Below are 19,785 nucleotides of genomic sequence, written 5' to 3'. Positions count from 1 at the left end.
TATTTTCTGGCTGGAGCTTTCGCAATACGTTGAAGAGAGGGGCGGCGCAGGTTCATGATAAGCAGGCAGCGCAGCCAAAACAACAGCGTTAGGATTAAATAATCCATCGATCACTGGGCGTTTTTTGCCAAAAGAGTTGGGGTTGAAAATTTTGAAGGTCCGGCCAGCTCGATAATAGTGTCTTCCTTATTAATCCTCTCTCTACGGACAAATCTTTTGACCTTAACTGAGCACGGCCACAATTGATTGATCAATACTTCATCATAGTTTTGTTCCGGGACGCCAATCTTAAAGTTGACGAATTTTAAGGTAGCAACGTCTTTTTTACCAGTTTAACGCAAGAAACTGCCTTAGCATCCGAGATTAATTTGGAAACAGCATCGGGTTCCGTAGTGGCATTAAACTAGCCAACATGCAAATATTTAATGCTCTGCAAAACTTGGAGATTATCAGACACAGATGCAACTCCAACGATGGTTTTATTCTTATTGTTGTTGATTTATTTATTTATTTTTTTTTTTTTTGAACTGTGATAAAGTTATCTCTCACAGCATTCGAGGGTCGCGGGGCATGGCCCTGGACCAACGAAAGAGATAGCAGCAGAATATGATTTAGAAGCTACCCTTACCTCAGCAGATTGCGGTTGGCGCGGCCTAACAGTGACATTGCTTATTTGTTGTTGTACATCACGGTTGGTAGGAAAAGCTTCAGAGAACTTTAAATTTAGATTCTGGTACAAGCACTCCAGAGACTTTATTTTGGAATCAGTTCATCAATTTTTGAGTGGGAATCGATGGCAACAACACAGTCATCCCATTGCCACAAGATATTGGGGTTTAGCAAAAGTTTGATTGCCTCTTTGGGCAGGTCAACGCAGGCCTATCATAGTGCCTGAAGTTTGTGCTATAAAGTATATATATTGTTGATCAGCATCAACAGCCGAGTTGATCTAGCCATATCCGTCTGTCCCACTGTTTTCGACCGTTAGTTTCTAAGTGACCTAGTCCCTCAGTTTTAAAGCTATCTGAATGAATGAATATGTCAGTAGGGGCCGGATAGGACGACTATATCATATAGCTCCCATACAAATGTTCGATCAATTTTTAGAAAAAAAAATATAACATGGCTGTTAATCAACATTTTTGCATGATTTTTAAGATATGGCTAAATTATATTATTTCACATTTTCGGTTTTAATTTTGTGATAATCGGATGACTATATCTTATAGCTGCCAAAGGAACGATCGGGAAATTAATCGAAAAAATTAGAACTTCGTTGTTTTTCAACGTGTTTTCATCTTCTTTGAGATATACGATTTTTGTATTATTTCAGAATTTTGGTATAAATATTATGAAAATCGGACAACTATATCATATAGCTGCCAGAGAAGCGATCGGTAAATGTAGAGAAACTGTAAAACGGCAAAATGTTAGGTAAAATGTTATGAAACTCTGTTTTGTGTGTGATTTCAGCATTTGTTTTTTGCTATGTATGAATATACAACTTTTAAATATTTTCTTTTTGTTTTAATTATTTAAGAAGAATGGCAGATTGCAATTGGATCATTAAGAATCGAAATGATCCAATTACAATCTGCAAGGGTATACAAACTTCGGCGTGCCGAAGTTAGCTTCATTTCTTGTTTTTTATTGTATTTATTTAATTTAAAAAGTGATTAAACATAACTCAACAATTTCAATGAGATACGTTCAGTTATTATGTTGATGATGTTTTGTCTCCAAATAACTTACCTGTGTTGGTGTCAAATGAATTAGACTCGCCAAGTGCTCTCGTTCAGGGGCGGATAAATACCTTTGCTGCTTAAACCTCCTTTCCAGTTCATATACCTACAATAACACAATGGATAAAGTCCACTTAGTGACCATAATTATTTTTAAAACAAGATAGAAAATAACTTCGGCTCGCCGAAGTTTGTATACCCTTGCAGTTTGCAATTTAATTATTGAAATCGATTCCTTTTGATTAAATTAAAAGACAAACTTACAGGAGATATATTCAAATATGTACAATATAAAGGTTATCAAAAAAGTCTTGCGGTATTTTTATTGAATTTTCAATTGTTCATAAAATTGGTTATAATAATGCGATTTAAGTCAAATATGCCCCGTTTTGTTCGATGACGAATTCTCAACGAGATGAGACGAGACTTCATAATGCTCCTCTTATAGAAGCTCGCTTCTCTATTGGAAAAAAAAAAACTCGGTGAGCCATGTTTCACACGACTCTTATATATACAAAATTTCCGATCGTTTCTATGGCAGCTATTTAATATAGTCATCCGATCCGGCCAGTTCCGACTTATATATCAGTGAGAGTAGTCAGAAGACTATATGCTAAGTTTCATTCAGATGTAGAGAAAATGTAAAGCTGGGAATATTAAACTGTATAGTATAGGTAAAATGTAATGAAACTCTGATTTGTGTGTGTTATCAGCATTATAAATTATAATATAAATATTAAAACCAAATTATTATGTTCTATGTATAAATATGCAACTTTTATATATCTTCTTTTATTTTTTTCTAATTATTAAACCAGAAGGGCTCGATTCTTAATGATCCAATTGCAATCTGCAAGGATATACAAACTTCGGCGTGCCAAAGTTAGCTTCCTTTCTTGTTAGCCAATTGAATTAGGTAATTGTAAATACATACATATAAACATACATGTAATTATGTATTTATATAAATTATTTTTATATTATTTATATTATTTTAATAATTAAAATATATGATATTCATACAGATTTACATATTATTATGTAAATTATCCATTTTCAGTATTTGATATGAAAATAAAATTTAGTTAAATGATTTTCTAGAATTCAAATTTGTTTTGATTACATACATACATATTATTATGTAAATTATCCATTTTCAGTATTTGATATGAAAATAAAATTTAGTTAAATGATTTTCTAGAATTCAAATTTGTTTTGATTCTAATGCGAACTCGAATATGTTGAAAACATTTTTAGAATATGCTAATATTTTTCAAATTTGATCAATTGGAACATTTCTTAATGTGAATATATTAAAAACAAAAACTTTAGAGAACTTTAAATTTGTTGGCCGCGGTTGTTGTTTCTGGAGAATTACGCATATTGAATATGTGTGTATAGGCCTATTGGGGATACCACAATAAACAAAATGCGCCAGGAAGTCTAGCTCTAAGCCAATATTTGTTACGAACATTCTTTATGTTATTATTATGACATAAATATATAACTATGTTTAGAATTTAAATATTGTATTACATAAAAAAAGAAAAAATAAATATGAAGGTATTCAAGCAATAGAAAATGTAGGGGAGAATGGGAATAGGTGAACCACGGGGATAGATGAACCACTACAATAAATTTGGAAAGCAAATAAACTTTACAAAACAAAAGATAGTATTTTTGCATAATACTTAATATTCCAAGGAATGTGGGCTCTTTTAGATTTCTATATACAGCAGACCCTTACGTCGAATTGTTCAGACATAATAATGTTAATTAAAAAAAAGTGGTTCATCTATCCCCACTTTCCCCTAAACAAACTAAAATCAACACAAACAAACAAATTGATATGCACTTGTATACAAATACAATTTATATTTGAGATCAGCTGTGTTTGCTGCCGCTACCATCGCAATATATAATATAAAAATTAAGTTTTTTCGTGCTTGCGCTTGGGCACACATACTCGCTTGCGTGTTCTATTCTATTATATTTTTAGATTTTTACGCCCTCAACTTTGTGAGAGCGGGAGAACGCGATTGTCGTTGCCAACAAAAATGAAGCCTCATATTGAAAATTGAGTGGTGTAATTTTTTTTTTTTTTTGTTGTGGTTTAAGTACAATAAAATTTGATTAAAAAAAATTTTGGTTTTTTAATTTTCCGATAGTATAGAAAATATATAGTATAGTTATATATAATTTACAATTAAGCATACACCGTACAAATAAATAAATATATATAATTATAGTTAAAAACAACTTTCAAAGTTTCAATTAGATAACTTTAAAACAGAGAGACTTGTTTGCGCAAAAACGACATACAGACATGGCTAGATCGACTCGACTGTTGATTCTGATAAAGAAAATGTATATATTATAGGGAATAAATTTAAAAACTGTGTTGTGAACTTCTGACTTAAATTATAATACTCAGCATAAAAATGATAACTTCGATGTTTTTCAACGTATTTTCATTCATTCATTTCATTTTCAATTATTTAATAATTATACCCTTGCAGGGTATTATAATTTCAGTCAGAAGTTTGCAACGCAGTGAAGGAGACGTTTCCGACCCTATAAGGTATATATATTCTTGATCAGCATCAACAGCCGAGTCGATCTAGCCATGTCCGTCTGTCCGTCTGTCCGTTTCTACGCAAACTAGTCCCTCAGTTTTAAAGCTATCTGAATGAAACTTTGCATATAGTCTTCTATATGCTCTCACTGCTATATATGTCGGAACGGGCCGGATCGGACGACTATATCATATAGCTGCCATACAAATGTTCGATATATTTTTAGAAAAATAATTATAACTTGGCTGTTTTTCAACATTTTTGCACCATTTTTGAGATATGGCCATTTTATATTATTTCAGAATTTTGGTAAAAATTTTATAAAAATCGGGCGACTATATGATATAGCTGCCATAGGAACGATCGAGAAATAAATAGGAAAAAAATTATAGCTTCGTTGTTTTTCAACGTATGTTTATCTACTCTGAGATATAAGCTTTTTTTATCATTCAAGAATTTTGGTATAAATTTCATAAAAATCGGACAACTATATCATATAGCTGCCATAGAAGCGATCGGTAAAAATATAGAATATGTAAAGCTGGGAATGTAAAACTGTAACTGTCAAACTGTAAACATAATAAGTATAGGTAAAATATAATGAAATTCTGTTTTGTGAGTGTTTTCAGCATTATAATTATTAATATAAATATCAAAACCAATCTGCAAGGGTATACAAACTTCGGTGTGCCGAAGTTAGCTTCCTTTCTTGTTTTAATTTTAATTTTATGAAAATCTGACGACTTTATCTGATAGCTGCTATATGAACGAGCGGTAGATGTAGAAATATAATATAAAGCTGGGAATGTAAAACTGTAACTACATAACTTTTAATATATAATAATATAAATGTACTGAATAAATGTAATAAATGTACTGAAAGTTAATATTACTTTTATTTGCAGGATAATTGTTTATAATTTTTATTATATTAGATAATTCAAATCTAAAATGAATTTAGTTTAGCGATTTTAAAATACAGTTTTTTGAAATGTTATTAAATCCAAATTATTATATGCAATGTGTAAATAGAAATCTATTATTATAATTTTAGTCACAAGCTTGCAACACAGAGAAGGTGCCGGTTTCGACCCTATAAAGTATATATTCTTGATCAGCAGCAACAGCCGAGTCGATCTAGCCATGCCCGTCTGTGCGTTTCGAAGCAAATTAGTCCTCCAGTTTTGAAGCTATCTGAATAAAACTTCGCAAATAGTCTTCTGCCTATTCTCACTACTATAAATTTCGGAACGAAAATGGAAAGTAAATATTACTTTCTTTAATAATTATAATGATTTAATAATGATTTTATTTATTCAATACAAATTTTTAGCAATTTCACAAAACCGTTTTATCAAACAAATATGTATATATCTTTTATGTCGATCCAAACTTCAGCGTGCCGAAGTTCGCTCGCATTATTGTTCGCTCATTCATTTGACGAAAATTAAAAACTGCAGGGAGATAAACCACCGGTGTGCCGAAGTTGGATTCCTTTTGTTTATTTTTGATTAAATATGTGTATGTGTATATGTTTATGTGTATATGTGTATGTATATATGTGTATGTGTGTATTTTATACATAAAAATATATTTGTTGCATTTATATATGTATGTACAAACATATGGGTAATATTATTATCTGTGCACATGCGTACCAACCGGCAGTAACCAACGTACTGCATGTGTAAACAGCCATTTGCCCAATGTAAACACAGGCTCATGAAAATATTTCGTATTTATTCAAGACCTAAAGTCTTCAAGTGGTGGGTAAATATAAAATTCATTTCTCATTATAACATTCTCAATATTTAAGTTTACTCGGCTTATTCAAATGGAAAAATGTTGTATATATTTAAATATATATAAGAAGGCAGAACAACAACTAGCTTCGGTTACCCAAATTTCTATAGCCTTCCTACTTGCAATTAAATTGCCGCAAACTTCTGCTGATATTAATCGTTCTCAACGACTTAAAAAAGGTGTACCACCTAAAAGTTTTTATATAATTACTTTCTAAAAGCAAAATACCAACCTGGGCTTGGGTGAATAGAACTCGGCGTTTTCTTCTCTGTGCCAATGGAAATTGTAGAGGTTTTGTATCGCTCACGCTGCAGGCAGCTAATCCACTCATATTTCCCATATGAGTCATTGACCCACTAGCCGAAGTACCCATGAGGCGGGAAACTGAAATATAATTTACACATAAAAAATTGTAATAGCCAATACATCAATAGGACATCATTTTATTATTATTAAATTTTTTTATTGAGTGCTAAGAACTTCGCCTTAAGTTGATTGTTATATCGACGCATTTCCGCGAAAGTCTCGTAAGTCGCTTTTTTTCGAAATTGAAATTTTAATGCAAAATTTTTAGGCACCTAATGACTCACTACCCTGTGAAGTATTATAATTGAAAGCCTTATAGTTCCGATAAAAATTAAGTTTCAATTTTATCATTTGTTCAGTGCTTCCTAAGAGATCAAATCAAAAAAAAACTTCTCTTGTAAAATTGGATTTTTCAATATACGATACATTTGCGGAAATGCGTCGATATCAATCGACATTTAATAAACAAGATACCATAAAGTCGTTTTTTCAAAATGAAAGTTTTTTTGATACTCTGAATCAAATCGCTTTTTTAGATCACAAGCACTATATATGTATGTATATAGTATTACAAGTTGAAAAGCTTTTCTGGTTTTCCAAATATTTTATCGGAAGACTTATCCATTTATAAGACTATGCCATGGATAAGTCTTATAAACCGAAATCACCCGCCGAAAAAGTCCAATCGAGCTAAAGATTTTTGCAAAGAAAAAAGATTCTTCGCTCAGAGATTAAAGAGCTGCACCAATATTTTAAAAAAACTACAGGAAAGCAAGCGCAAATAACGCCGAACTAAAACACCAGATTAATAAGCTGCAGTACGCCCTAAAGAAGATCCACACCGGAACGAAAAGCTATAGAACCACTTGACCGACGCCATTGAGAGATGAAAACCTACCGTAAGATCTACGGTGCAGCAATGGTTCGTATGGACGTATCTCCGTTGTGACGTTTATGGGCATCACAACAACCATCGTGAAAAGTCAGGACTTGGGGGAGCGGCAAAATGAGCTATGGGAATGATCCAAAGTTTTCTGATTACTTGATCAGATCGTGATAGAGGACCAGCATTTACTTCAAATGCTTGCGATTAGTTCGTGAGATATGCTATTTAGCTGGTTGAGTTAAACCTCTAAGGCTATTTTATAAAATCTATATATATAAAAGAAAGTCGTGTTAGTTCCACCACTTATAACTCAAGAACGGCAGAACAGATTTGGGTGAAAATTGATAGGGAGGTAGCTTAGAGCCAGGAAACGGATATAAGATACTTTTTATCCCTTAACCATGTCTGATATTGCGAATAAATATGTTTTAATAAATTGAGCTGCATCTCCAAAAAGTAAATATAAGTTACATGCCATTTATGTGTCAGTCACAAACGAAATAAAACCTCCCAAAAAATCGAATTTGGGTTGTTGTTTCAAATAGGACTGTGGAAGAGAGACGGTTCTGTTGAGTCAGCTCATTTGTAAGAACAGTGAAGTGAACTCGGTATGGTTGAAAATTTGTGAATGCCGCGGGCAAGACGATCGTATCTTTTCCGACAAAGCCGTAATGAAAGAAGAATACGAAATACTGCAAATGAAAGGACTGAAGAAGAACAAGGAATTTCACATGAACATCGCCGCGATAGTGTGGTTCGACTTCGTGCTTCTCAATCACGAGAGGAAAGTGAAGCTGCCCGTGAAACAGCTCGGTTGACAATGCGGAATCGCCGAGCGAACAGCAGAGGTCAACAAATAATAACATAATCTGCGACGCAGAACCAGATATTTATCAGGTGCTGATTTGAATCGAGCACGGTTTCGATACGATTGCAGCAATGATTACAGCTTGCATCCTACCGTTTGCATTGGGCAAATGGACGTTGTTTGTGAGTATTGTGGTGCATTCGAGTTTTCCGGAGAAACTGCTGGATTGCCGTTGCACAGTGGTGGCGCCCATAGGCCAAAAATCAAAAAAATTATTTCAACAAATATGTACGAAAAGTAGAAAAATCGTCTCTTAAATGTCCAAACTTCCTTGTGTCATACCAGATTTTTTTGAAAATCGAACAGGACTTTCTAAAAATAGAATTAAAGATGTGAAGACGTGTTCATTTGCAAGCGCAGCTACGCGCATCGCGAATGTTTCACAACGAAACCGAACTTTGAAGTGGTCCGGTCGTTTATTACGTGTCTAAATTAATATTTTTTGTAATGGGTTTTGAAGTTCAAGGTATTTTCTATAAAATGAGACACAATTTTATATATTAATAATAATTATTGTTTTCATTATATTAATGTGAAATAATCATGTTTTTTGCCAATATTTTGAACGTATTTTTTATGTTTAGGTAAATTTATAGTTGTGACCCCACAAAAATCTACAGTTCATATGTATGCCAATGTGTTTGTCGAGCTTTTAAGGTGACAAATGTGAAAAAAAATTTTGCCGAAATTTGCCTATGTGCCTATAATCTTAAAAATACTAACACAGTTGAGGGTAAGGTTTTTAATATTTTTTTCTCGTATTTTTTTTTTTTTTTTTAAATAAAGGTTTAATATCTTATAAATTTTGTGTGAAAGTTTTACATCGATTATTAAAAAATTGACAAAGTTATGGGTAGTTGAACGGAGGTCGTTTGGTGTTCGTTGTATGAGTATCCCAAAGTTTAACTCGCTCTCCTGAAAAATGCCATTTTGAAAATGGGTGTACACGATAACTTAAAAACAACTTAACCAATCGGTTTGAAATTTTGAATATAACTTTTTAAATTAACTACACAGATACTCACGTTAAGCTTTTTAAAATTTTTAATTTTAATATATATTTTTTTTAACAAGTTAACTTAATTTTTTAGGCAAAAATTCGGGTGTTGATTTATAATTTTGATCAAAAATAGGGAAAGAATTTTAAAAATAAAAACGTCATCTGGGTACCTTGGGGCACTTATTCTTTAACGAATGCAATAAATTATTTTGATATCGGATGTTTTTGTCGACAGTTCGGATGTACACCGAAAACAAACTTTTTTTTTTGTGGGACTTAAGTGATTCGCTATTAGTCGTAGGCCTGTAAATATTTTTTAATACACAAATTTAAAAAAAAATGGTTTATATGTTGAGTTATTATATGGTATTTAATTCATTAAGCTAAATTCAGCCGTTTCGTCACAACATTTTTTTGAAAAGTGGGCAGTTTTGCACCGAATTAACCTTACACCCCTTTAGCTGTGTACTTTTGTTGCTAGACAAATAAAATACACAATATATAAATTTATAATTTTTTTTTCAATTCTGGGCACTTATATTTCACCAACTTTGTCATTAAGAGATAAAAAAATTTAGTTTTTGACTTGGAAAAAAAGTTTTAATTAAAATTTTGTATGGGAGCTATAAGATATAGATATCCGATTTTAACCAAATTTAGTAAGAATGCATAAACTTGTACCAAACATATAATCTGTGAAATTGGTTAAGATATTTTGAAAAACAAAAAAGGTTTTTAATACTAAATGTTGATTTTTAACATATTGTTTCTATGGCAGCTATATGATGTAGACGTGCTATATAGGCAATTTTTTGTAGATATACTTAAAACATTTTTCTTGATTTTTGGTGTAAATTTCGTAACGATTAATCAACTAGAAGTATTTTTGGCCGCGTCTCCATACAAGCCCAACCACTGTGCGTTGTTGACTCCGCCACATGAGCCATGAGCAAACACTCAATAATACAATAGTTGTTTCCAAATGACGTCATTTGGTTCAAATATTATCGATGAACGAGGATTTAATTTAAATTATTTATTTTTGTATTTACATAGAATGTAGTTAAAGAATAACTTACTTTATCTATTGATATGTATTATTTATATATAGAAGAAAGTCGTGTTAATTACTCTACTTATAACTCAAGAACGGTAAAACACATTTGGATAAAAATTGGTAGGGAGATAGCTTCGAGCCAGGAGACGGACAAAAGATAATTTTTATTACGTTCGACAGCGTTCCCGTATGACTTGACATAAAACGTGGCCAGGCGTACCATAAAATATGGTCATTGATGCCAAAGCCTGATGATAATCCGAAATTTCTTCAAATTTATTTTATGGGTTATTGTATTGAGCGCGTGACGACTGGGTGCCAGTATAATTTAATTTAAGAAGCAGCATAGGAAAGAGCAATTGTGATTTTACTGGAAATTTGTTTATAAGATTAGAATCAACTAATTCGATTGGTAAAATGAGTTTCGCCACGATTACAAAATGACAACTATCAAATCGTCATAAAAGCCGATAAAGTACCATTAAATGAACACGCTGGTAAATTCAATGCAATGCAATAAACTGCTAGACAATTTTTGCACTGTTCTTTGGGATAAAAATGAATTGCTTCAGAGTATTTTTCCGGACATACAGAATTATTACTTCAATAATAACTGGCTTAGGCATCGGGCGATTTTGGCAGCCAAAAATGTTGACGTTGACGAAATTAATTTCCAGATACAACAGTTGTTACCAGGAAATCTGATTTCTTTTAAATCAATCGATTCTGTTGTTGATGAAAATGAAAGTGTAATATTTCCAACTGAATTTTTAAATTCACTAGATATACCTGAAATGCCACCACAAAATATTCGATAATCCATAATCCGCCTCAATTAAGCAACGGTACGCGTTTGGTCATCAAAAAGATACATAAGTCTCAAGATCAAATGTCCATTTGTGGTTTAAATTTGGAAAATCCATGTTTTTCTCAATGTTCACGTCTAGGAAAACCGCCGAATCTATTTGTGTTAGCTAAAGACAGGTTAACCAAAATTATTGTGCACCAAGTAGTACTAAATCAAATTGAAATTATAAGTATTTATAATTCAAATAATAAATATTACTGTTAAAGATGTAAGACTATCTGGCTTACCTACCTCATTCATAAGTTTAAGTGTCACATGTTATTTACTAAGAACTTTGTAATATATTCATTTGTTAGCTACAGCAAAAAAATAAAAACCAAAATTCTAAAATAAAACAAAATCCTGAAATCTAAGAGTAGATGTAAACATGTTAAAACCGATGTTCTATGTCAAAATAATACAAAAGGGCCATTTTTTATTATTTTACAATATCGGTATTAACATGCCTTATGCAGGGTTTGCATTTACTACTCCAAAGCAGCAAAATTCATCAAAATACTGATATGCTAATGCTACAGAAGACCGGCAAAGCCTATGCATAGCATATTATATCATATGATATTCGTATTTGATAAAACGTTATATGGGCAATTCTCCGATGTCAAATGTGACATTTTTAGCAAAAAAAAAAAGGCTAAAACGTTATTTTAATTTAAATTCAGGAACTATATTTCCAGCTTAACACTATAATTGGGACTAAGTTCTACTTAGCCAATTGTTCGTTTTCAAAATAATTACACAAATTTTTGGCATTTGTGCACAATACAGACAAAAGTCACTTCGAGTGATGTTAGAAAAAAAAAATGATGGCATAATCTGGATATCCTCTTGACGACTGACTTACAGCTGTGAAGGGAACGACTCAAAAATGTGAGCTGTTAAATTTGTAAACAAAATCTCGTCGAAATACAAGGTGTACATTTTGAATACGCCTTATAGTCCATAATTATTTTAAACTAATGGACCTTTAATTTAGCAATAAAAGGCTTTAATATAATCAAACTATGGATTTTCAGTCATTCAGCGTTTATAAGCAGTTTGTATGTTAATAGCTGCTTTCAGTGGCCGATATTTTCAGTAATTCTGTCATAGAAGAAGTTTAAGAAGTTGTTATCATGATACAAATATCAAAGGTAGTCCCGTCGGAAAAATAAGCACCAGTTCGGCCTATCAAAGTGTAAGTGAGACGAATGACAGGAAAAAAATTGTAAATAAATACTTACTAGCTGACAAAATAAGCCGCTAAACACGATTGAATTAGATCCGACGGGACTACCTTTTAAAATTGTATCACGGTTGTTATCAAAACAAAACCTCTTCGGGGTATTACAATTTAAGGCAGAATCTACTGCATGGATTAACATTTAAGCCGAGTTGATTTAGCCATGTCAGTCTGTCCTTTTCTGTGCACACTAGTCCCTCAGTTTTGAAGCTATCTGAATGAAACTTTGCAGATAGTCGTTTGACCAGGGTTTGCATTTACTACATACTTCGCAACAGCGAGATTCGTAAAAATATTGCTATGCTATCGCTACCGCTCTCACTTTGACGAGAGCCATAGCAAAAGGGAGATAGAGCCTGTGAAATGCTCGCATTTCTGTTGCTTGACAAACTACGTATGTACATATGTATGTATGTATAGCAATAGCTGTAGCAAAAAATTAATTTCTGTGAATAGCTGTAGTAAAAAATGTAGATTGAGATGAAAGAAGAGCAAATGGAATTTCATCAAACCCCACTGATTCAAATAAATACAAAAATTTTTTATTAGTTCTTGTGTTTTTTTTTTTAGTTCTATTAATTGATGAATTGGCTTTATTTACGCAGTTTTACTCAGGCCGTTTGCTCCCGTGGAAATAGCAGACTTTGAAAGCTTAGTATGCAAGATTGGTGCCACCAATGAAGAATTGGATTATGACACTTTACTTGGGTATCTTTGAAAAAATGGATATTGGCCAACTAAAGTGGTCGGCTTAACCATAGTAAAGCGATAGCAACAGCTAAACGAAATACTACGGTAGTAGCACCTTGCAAAGGGTCCAAAACCGGGCGCTGCGCACGATCACAAATGCACCTTGGTTTGCTAGAAATGCAGACATCGCTAGCGACCTCCACATGCTAACAGTGAGGGAGCAGATCAACAGACACACCCACACCAACCACCTAGCGGCATCATTGGCCATCCCCATGACCAGACGAAGGCTGAAGAGACGGCATCCATCCATTTCCTAATTTCCTAATTTCCCTAATGTTTTTGTTTAGCATATGTACATATATTTACATTTATTTATCATTTATATTATATTATAACTTTAAAAAAAAAAAAAAGTAAAATTGTTTAAAAAAAAATGTAAAATTGTTTAATTTTTTTTGTAATATAAACTTATAGTTATTGCCTAGGTTTATAGTTGAACTTTTGCTCGAAGTCAATAAATTGAACAAAAATGTAGGAATTCGCACTGTAGTCACTTTCGGAGCGAACTGTTATTAGTGTATTACCTACATATGTACAGTGCACAAATAAAGTTTAAGTACAAATTATACTTCTCTGTTCTTTGGTCAAAATTAGCAATAAGACTTATTCAAATTGATTTTTTTTTTTTTTTTTTTTGATTTCATTAACTAAACTTTTAAGACTTTAAATATAATAAAACAACATTTGTAACTTCAACGCAATTTTAATAATTCTAAGAAACGAAAGAAATGGTTATAAAGAATGCCAAAAAAGTTTACGTACGTTCGCCATGAAATCCAAGGAAATTTTATGGCGAATCTAGCGGTGATCGTGGATTCTTCAGTTAGTCTAATTCTGATGCTGTTGTTTTTTATGTATTTTAAGTTGAATTATTTTGGTATAGCTGTCGTGAAGGAAAAAGATGGGTCGAGAAAGTGAAATTCTACTTGAAATGCGAAAAATAATTTTTAAAAATTATTTAGAAGGAAAAGGAGCACGTGTTATTGGCAGGATAGTTCAGAGGCCTCCATCAAGTGTCCGAACTATAATTAACTCCAACGGAAACTCTGGAACTCTGGAGAAAAAGGCCAGATCGGGCCGTCCAAAAATATTGTCTGATAGGGACGATCGCAAAATCCTGGGCTCAGTAAAAGCCAATCCGAAAAATTCTGCACCTAAAATACAGTTCGCCCTCAAACGGTACGAAATGTGCTCCACAAGACCGGGTACAAGGCAAGAACACCTCGCAGGAAGCCTTTGATTTTTATTGTAAAACGTAAGAAGAGGCTGGATTTTGCAAACAAATATTTAATCGAGCAGGAATCATTTTGGGATAATGTCATCTGGAGTGATGAGTCAAAATTCAACATTTTTGGTTCGGATGGGTCTCAAAAAGTATCGAGAAATCCCAATAAAGAAATGGATAAAAAAATGTAACCCCAACCGTTAAGCATGGAGGCGGTAACATGATGGTTTGGGGCTGCATGGCGAAAGCTAGAGTTGGAAAACTAGTCTTTATAAATACTACAATGGACAAGCATGCATACCTAAAAATTTTGAAATTTTATCTTAAGGACAGAGCAACCCAGCTCCAGTTAAACGAGCCTATATTTCTCTTTCAACAGGACAAAGACCCCAAAACACACCTCATATTTGCTTAAAGAGTGGCTGCTTTATAAATGCAAGCAATTGCATACACCTCCACAGTCTTCAGACCTCAATACCATTGAGCACATTTGGAATTTGCAGGATAAAAGGATCAGGAAGCACCAAATATCTTCAGACGATTATGTTAAGCAAGTTATACAATCCGAGTGGGAGAAAATTACACAAAATGACCCCAAAGTGGTGGTAAATAGTATGCAACGACGTATTCAACCAGTCAGTACAGCAAAAGGATGTCAAACTAACCAATTCAGGAGACAGGAGTTAATTTTCTCCTAAGCGTACTTAAACTTTTTTGACCTAAACCACGAAGTATTTTTATAATTTTGATATTTAAGATTTAGTTGTAATATTAAATAAGCAACTGAAAAGCTTTTTATTTTATTTAATATATAATCTAACCAATGGAAATTAAAAAAAAATTTTATCTTGTTTTTTTAGTAGATTTTTACATGCATTTAGTTGCAGAACTAGAATGTACATACTTAAACTTTATTTGTCCACTGTATGTATATGTACCTATATGTTATGTTATAACAATTTATAAAAATATTTTAGTCGTATTGTTTTGTATTTTGTATTCATTAATTTGTGTTCTCTATTTTTTAATTTAAAAATCTACATATGTACATACATATATGTATAATATGTATGGACGGATACGCTACATATATATATATATATATACATACAAATGTATGTAGATACTGATGTACAAATGTATTAAATTATTTCTTCACAGCTAACAGTTTGAAAGCCAAAGGGTCGTAAACGTAAAAATCAACAATCATCTTTCCATTTCTTAAATACACAATGACAATCAAATAAATTCAAAATCAATTATCTTCTCAAATACCTTTTTACCTGGAATCGGGGGTACGGTTTGTGGTATTTTACCTCAATCACAGCGGTCCTCACCTTACTCTTGCATATTATTATACACATGTACTTACATACATATGAATTTATATATAAATATATATATGTAGATACATATATATATATATATATAATATATATATAAATATATATATGTAGATACATATATACATATATATATATATATATATATATATATATATATATATATATATATATATATATATATGTATGTATTATTACATTTATACATATGTACATGTGAAATTGTAAAAAAAGGTTAAAAAAAAATTAAGTTATTCGTTTCCTAACATTTCAATTGGTTGTCTTTAAGGTGGTAAGTTAAACTGTGTAAATTATGTGGACTTGAGGGTAAATTAACCACTCTGCCCATAGTCCTTGATCAAGACCAGAATTTCCCGGATAGTTCACCAACGCTTTGATCCAAGTATTTCTGAAGTAAGTCGACACTACCATCGAATCGCTGCAGAATTACTATCCAATCGGGACCAGCGGTGGGCATATTCTCAGCTATCGCCGGCCTGTCTTCGTCCCCGATTTTAAATTAATTTAATATTGGGCCCTTTCGATTGGTTTACTAAAACAAATGGTGCATCTGAGCGCTTTCACAGGAATAATTGCAACAGAAAAGGTGATAAGTTGAAAATTATGCGGACTTGAGGTTAAATTAAGGGTCCATTCTGGTTAGTTGGGCCAAAAATAGACAATTTTCAAGAATTTTTTGTGAAAAAAGGAAAAGACATAGAAAGTTCAAACTTATCACATATATTTATCATAGTTTAAAGATGATTTTGCAAAAATTTCATCATTTTTAGAGCATGTCCTGAAGCAGGACACAGGGCGACGTAAGCCAATGCCCAAAAAAGGAACCCCTCTGACGACCGTCCTGCAGGACGTAAAAATCGATCATCGGTAAGATCAAAATATAAAGCTGCTAATGTAAAACTATAATAAATATAATATGTATTGGCAAAAGAAATAAAAATTAATTTGACTTTTTAAGCATATACATACATATGTATATTTATCATTGATATTATAAATAACCGAAAATATATTTTTATTATACCATTTAAAAGTTTTTTAAATCTTATCAAAACCAAATAATTATATTTTATGTATAAATATAAATTTTGTATAGTATATCTGTTTTTCTATTAATTTGACCAAAATGGATCGATTTTTAATGATCTAAATGCTAATTGCAAGGTCATACATTCATCGGCGTGCCGAAGTTTAGCTTCTTTTCATGTTTTTTATTTGTTTTTATATTAATTCGTACTTGCAAATCTTGGATCGTTGGCTGTGGATCCGTACCATGATGCTGAGCTTCTCATGTCAGTATAATGACCAGCAAGAGATAAATTGTCGGTTGGGCCGCAATAGCTTTGTACTCCTGGGCTGTGATACAATGATCCCATAGCGTAAGGGTTGGCCATAGTTGAAGTACTCAGAGTGCCAGGAGAGTTTATACTGCTACCACTGGAATTGGAACTGGAAATATGTTTATATTTATTACCAATTAAATAAATTATATTCTATTTATTAAATTGTTAAAGCTATTTACTTTTCCTCATTTTTAATCAATTTATAAATATTCAGGCCTGCTCCGGTAATCGTAAAATTTTTTCGATTTCGTTTTGGGCCAAAACGAACCGTTTTCGTCTTTAGCTGCTCCGGTTTTCGGCAAATTTCTGCTATCGGAATGTTTCGTTTTCTCATCGTTTCTCACTGCTCAAGCAGCTAACTTGTGTTGTTGGTAATAAGCAAACAACGTAAAGTACTGCCTATTATGTTTACAATTGCCCTTTTTCTAAGCCAGAAAAAGGCAAAAAATGGTCGAGTTAAGCAAATCTAGGCACCTAAGATGCTGCCACACTTTTCACAGTTTTAATTCCGGTGGTCTCAAATAATTATTTGGATAATTTGAACTATTTAAGTAGTAAAATTAAATAGCATTATTTATAAACAACCATTTTGGCGGTCCTTTAATTTAATTTTTATTTATTTAAAGTTATTAATGTATTCATTTATATTTTATAAGTATTTTTAACTGGATGTTTCGTTCCGCCAACAATATGGCAACCTTGGCGATAACTTTTTGCGGTGAACTTATCGACCTATCGCCAAACCGAGAAAACTGGTTGAACACGGCAAAAATTTTGTTGTCAAATCTAAGGTGGGGTCAGAAATAAATTTTTTATAAAATAACTACCTGCCAGAATGATCTTATGGTGTTGTGGAATAAACATCAATAGACCACTGAGTAAATTTTTTTTTTCCTTTTGTAAATAAGATCTGATTTCATATAAAAAAGGCATTCAGGCCTGCTCCGGTAATCGAAAACGGCAAGATTTTTTCGTTTTCGTTTTTGAAAACGAGAAATTGGTGCTCCGGTAATCGAAAACGAAAGATTTTTTCGATTTGAAAAACGGGCACCTTTTTCTGGCCGGAATGAAAAGTAAATGGCTTTTTTTATATGAAATCAGATCCTATTTACAAAAGGAAAAAAATAGTTTACTCAGTGGTCTATTGATGTTTATTCCACACCACCACAAGATCATTCTGGCAGGTAGTTATTTTATAAAAAATTTATTTCTGACCCCACCTCATATTTGACAACAAAATTTTTGCCGTGTTCAACCAGTTTTCTCGTTTTGGCGATAGGTCGATAGGTTCACCGCAAAAAGTTATCGCCAAGGTTGCCATATTGTTGGTGGAACGAAACAGCCAGTTAAATATACTTATAAAATATTAATGAATACATTAATAACTTTAAAGGACCGCCGAAATGGTTGTTTATAATTAATGCTATTTAATGTGATTACTTAAATGGTCCAAATTAACCAAATAATTATTTGAGACTACCGGAATTAAAACTGTGAAAAGTGTGGCAGCATCTCAGGTGCCTAGATTTGCTTAACTCTACCATTTTTTGCCTTTTTCTGGCTTATAAAAAGGGCAATTGTAAATATAATAGGCAGTACTTTACGTTGTTTGCTTATTACCAACAACACAAGTTAGTTGCTTGAGCAGTGAGAAACGATGAGAAAACGAAACATCCGAGAGCAGAAATTTGCCGAAAACCGGAGCAGCTAAAAACGAAAACGGTTTGTTTTCACCCAAAACGAAATCGAAAAAATTTTACGATTACCGGAGCAGGCCTGAATATTCTAAAACAATTTTCGAAATATTCGAACGCTATTTTTCAATATTTTGGTAAACATTTTTCATAGGTCATCTTTTCTTTTAACAAAAACATCTAAAACAAAGGCATTATGCTTTCACTTTTGCTTTTTAACATCACTCAAATGCAAATTTCTTATATGTTTTTTAATTTATTTAAAAAGTATAAAGCAACAAAAAAGTACGGTGTAAAAATGTCTCGTGAGACAAGTCGCGTGCGACAGCAATTAAAATTAGTGTTTTAAAGTAAAACCAAATATATAACAAGAAAGGAAGCTAACTTCGGCACGCCGAAGTTTGTATACCCTTGCAGATTCGTTTTCATATTTATATTATAAATTATAATGCCGAAACCAGACACTAAACAGAGTTTCATAACATTTTACCTATACTTATTATGTTTACAGTTTGACAGTTACAGTTGTACATTCCCAGCTTTACATTTTCTCTACATCTACGGATCGCTTCTATGGCAGCTATATGATATAGTTGTCCGATTTTCATAATATTGTTACCAAAATTCTGAAATAATACTAAAAGCTCATGTCTCAAAGTAGATGGAAATACATTGAAAAACAACGAAGTTATAATTTTTTCTATTACTTTCCCTATCGTTCCTATGGCAGCTATAAGATATAGTGGACCGATTTTCATAAAATTTTTACCAAAACTCTGGAAAAAATATAAAATGGCTATATCTCAAAAATGATGGAATAATATTGAAAAACAGCCAAGTTATAATTTTTTTTCTGAAAATGTATCGAACATTTGTATGGCAGCTATATGATATAGTCGTCCGATCCGGCCCGTTCCGACATATATAGCAGTGAGAGTATATAGAAGACTATATGCAAAGTTTCATTCAGATAGCTTTAAAACTGAGGGACTAGTTTGCGTAGAAACAGACAGACAGACAGACGGACAGACAGACAGACGGACAGACGGACAGACGGACATGGCTAGATCGACTCGGC

General features: G+C 32.4%; 1 protein-coding gene across 5 annotated transcripts in view; it reads right to left on the bottom strand.

Annotated features, from left to right (window-relative positions):
• The window catches only part of scro (scarecrow), a 96,190-nt gene that overhangs the window by 60,989 nt on the left and 15,416 nt on the right, over nucleotides 1-19,785 (bottom strand). For 3 of the 5 annotated variants that reach the window (XM_041776434.2, XM_041776436.2, XM_041776435.2), the window contains 3 exons: nucleotides 16,908-17,119; nucleotides 6,354-6,505; nucleotides 1,753-1,848 (listed from right to left, as the gene is read on the bottom strand). In XM_041776434.2, the coding sequence (XP_041632368.1) occupies nucleotides 1,753-1,848; nucleotides 6,354-6,505; nucleotides 16,908-17,119 (460 nt within the window). Of the gene's footprint in view, nucleotides 1-1,752; nucleotides 1,849-6,353; nucleotides 6,506-12,436; nucleotides 12,484-16,907; nucleotides 17,120-19,785 lie in introns of those variants that run through there. The other 2 variants (XM_070285391.1, XM_070285390.1) reach the window with 2 other exon arrangements.

The sequence above is a fragment of the Drosophila kikkawai genome, chromosome 3L (assembly GCF_030179895.1).
Source record: "Drosophila kikkawai strain 14028-0561.14 chromosome 3L, DkikHiC1v2, whole genome shotgun sequence".
NCBI classification, from domain to species: Eukaryota; Metazoa; Arthropoda; class Insecta; order Diptera; family Drosophilidae; genus Drosophila; species Drosophila kikkawai.
The sequence above is the reverse complement of the archived record's forward strand: the minus strand, read 5'-3'. Positions and strand labels throughout refer to the sequence as shown.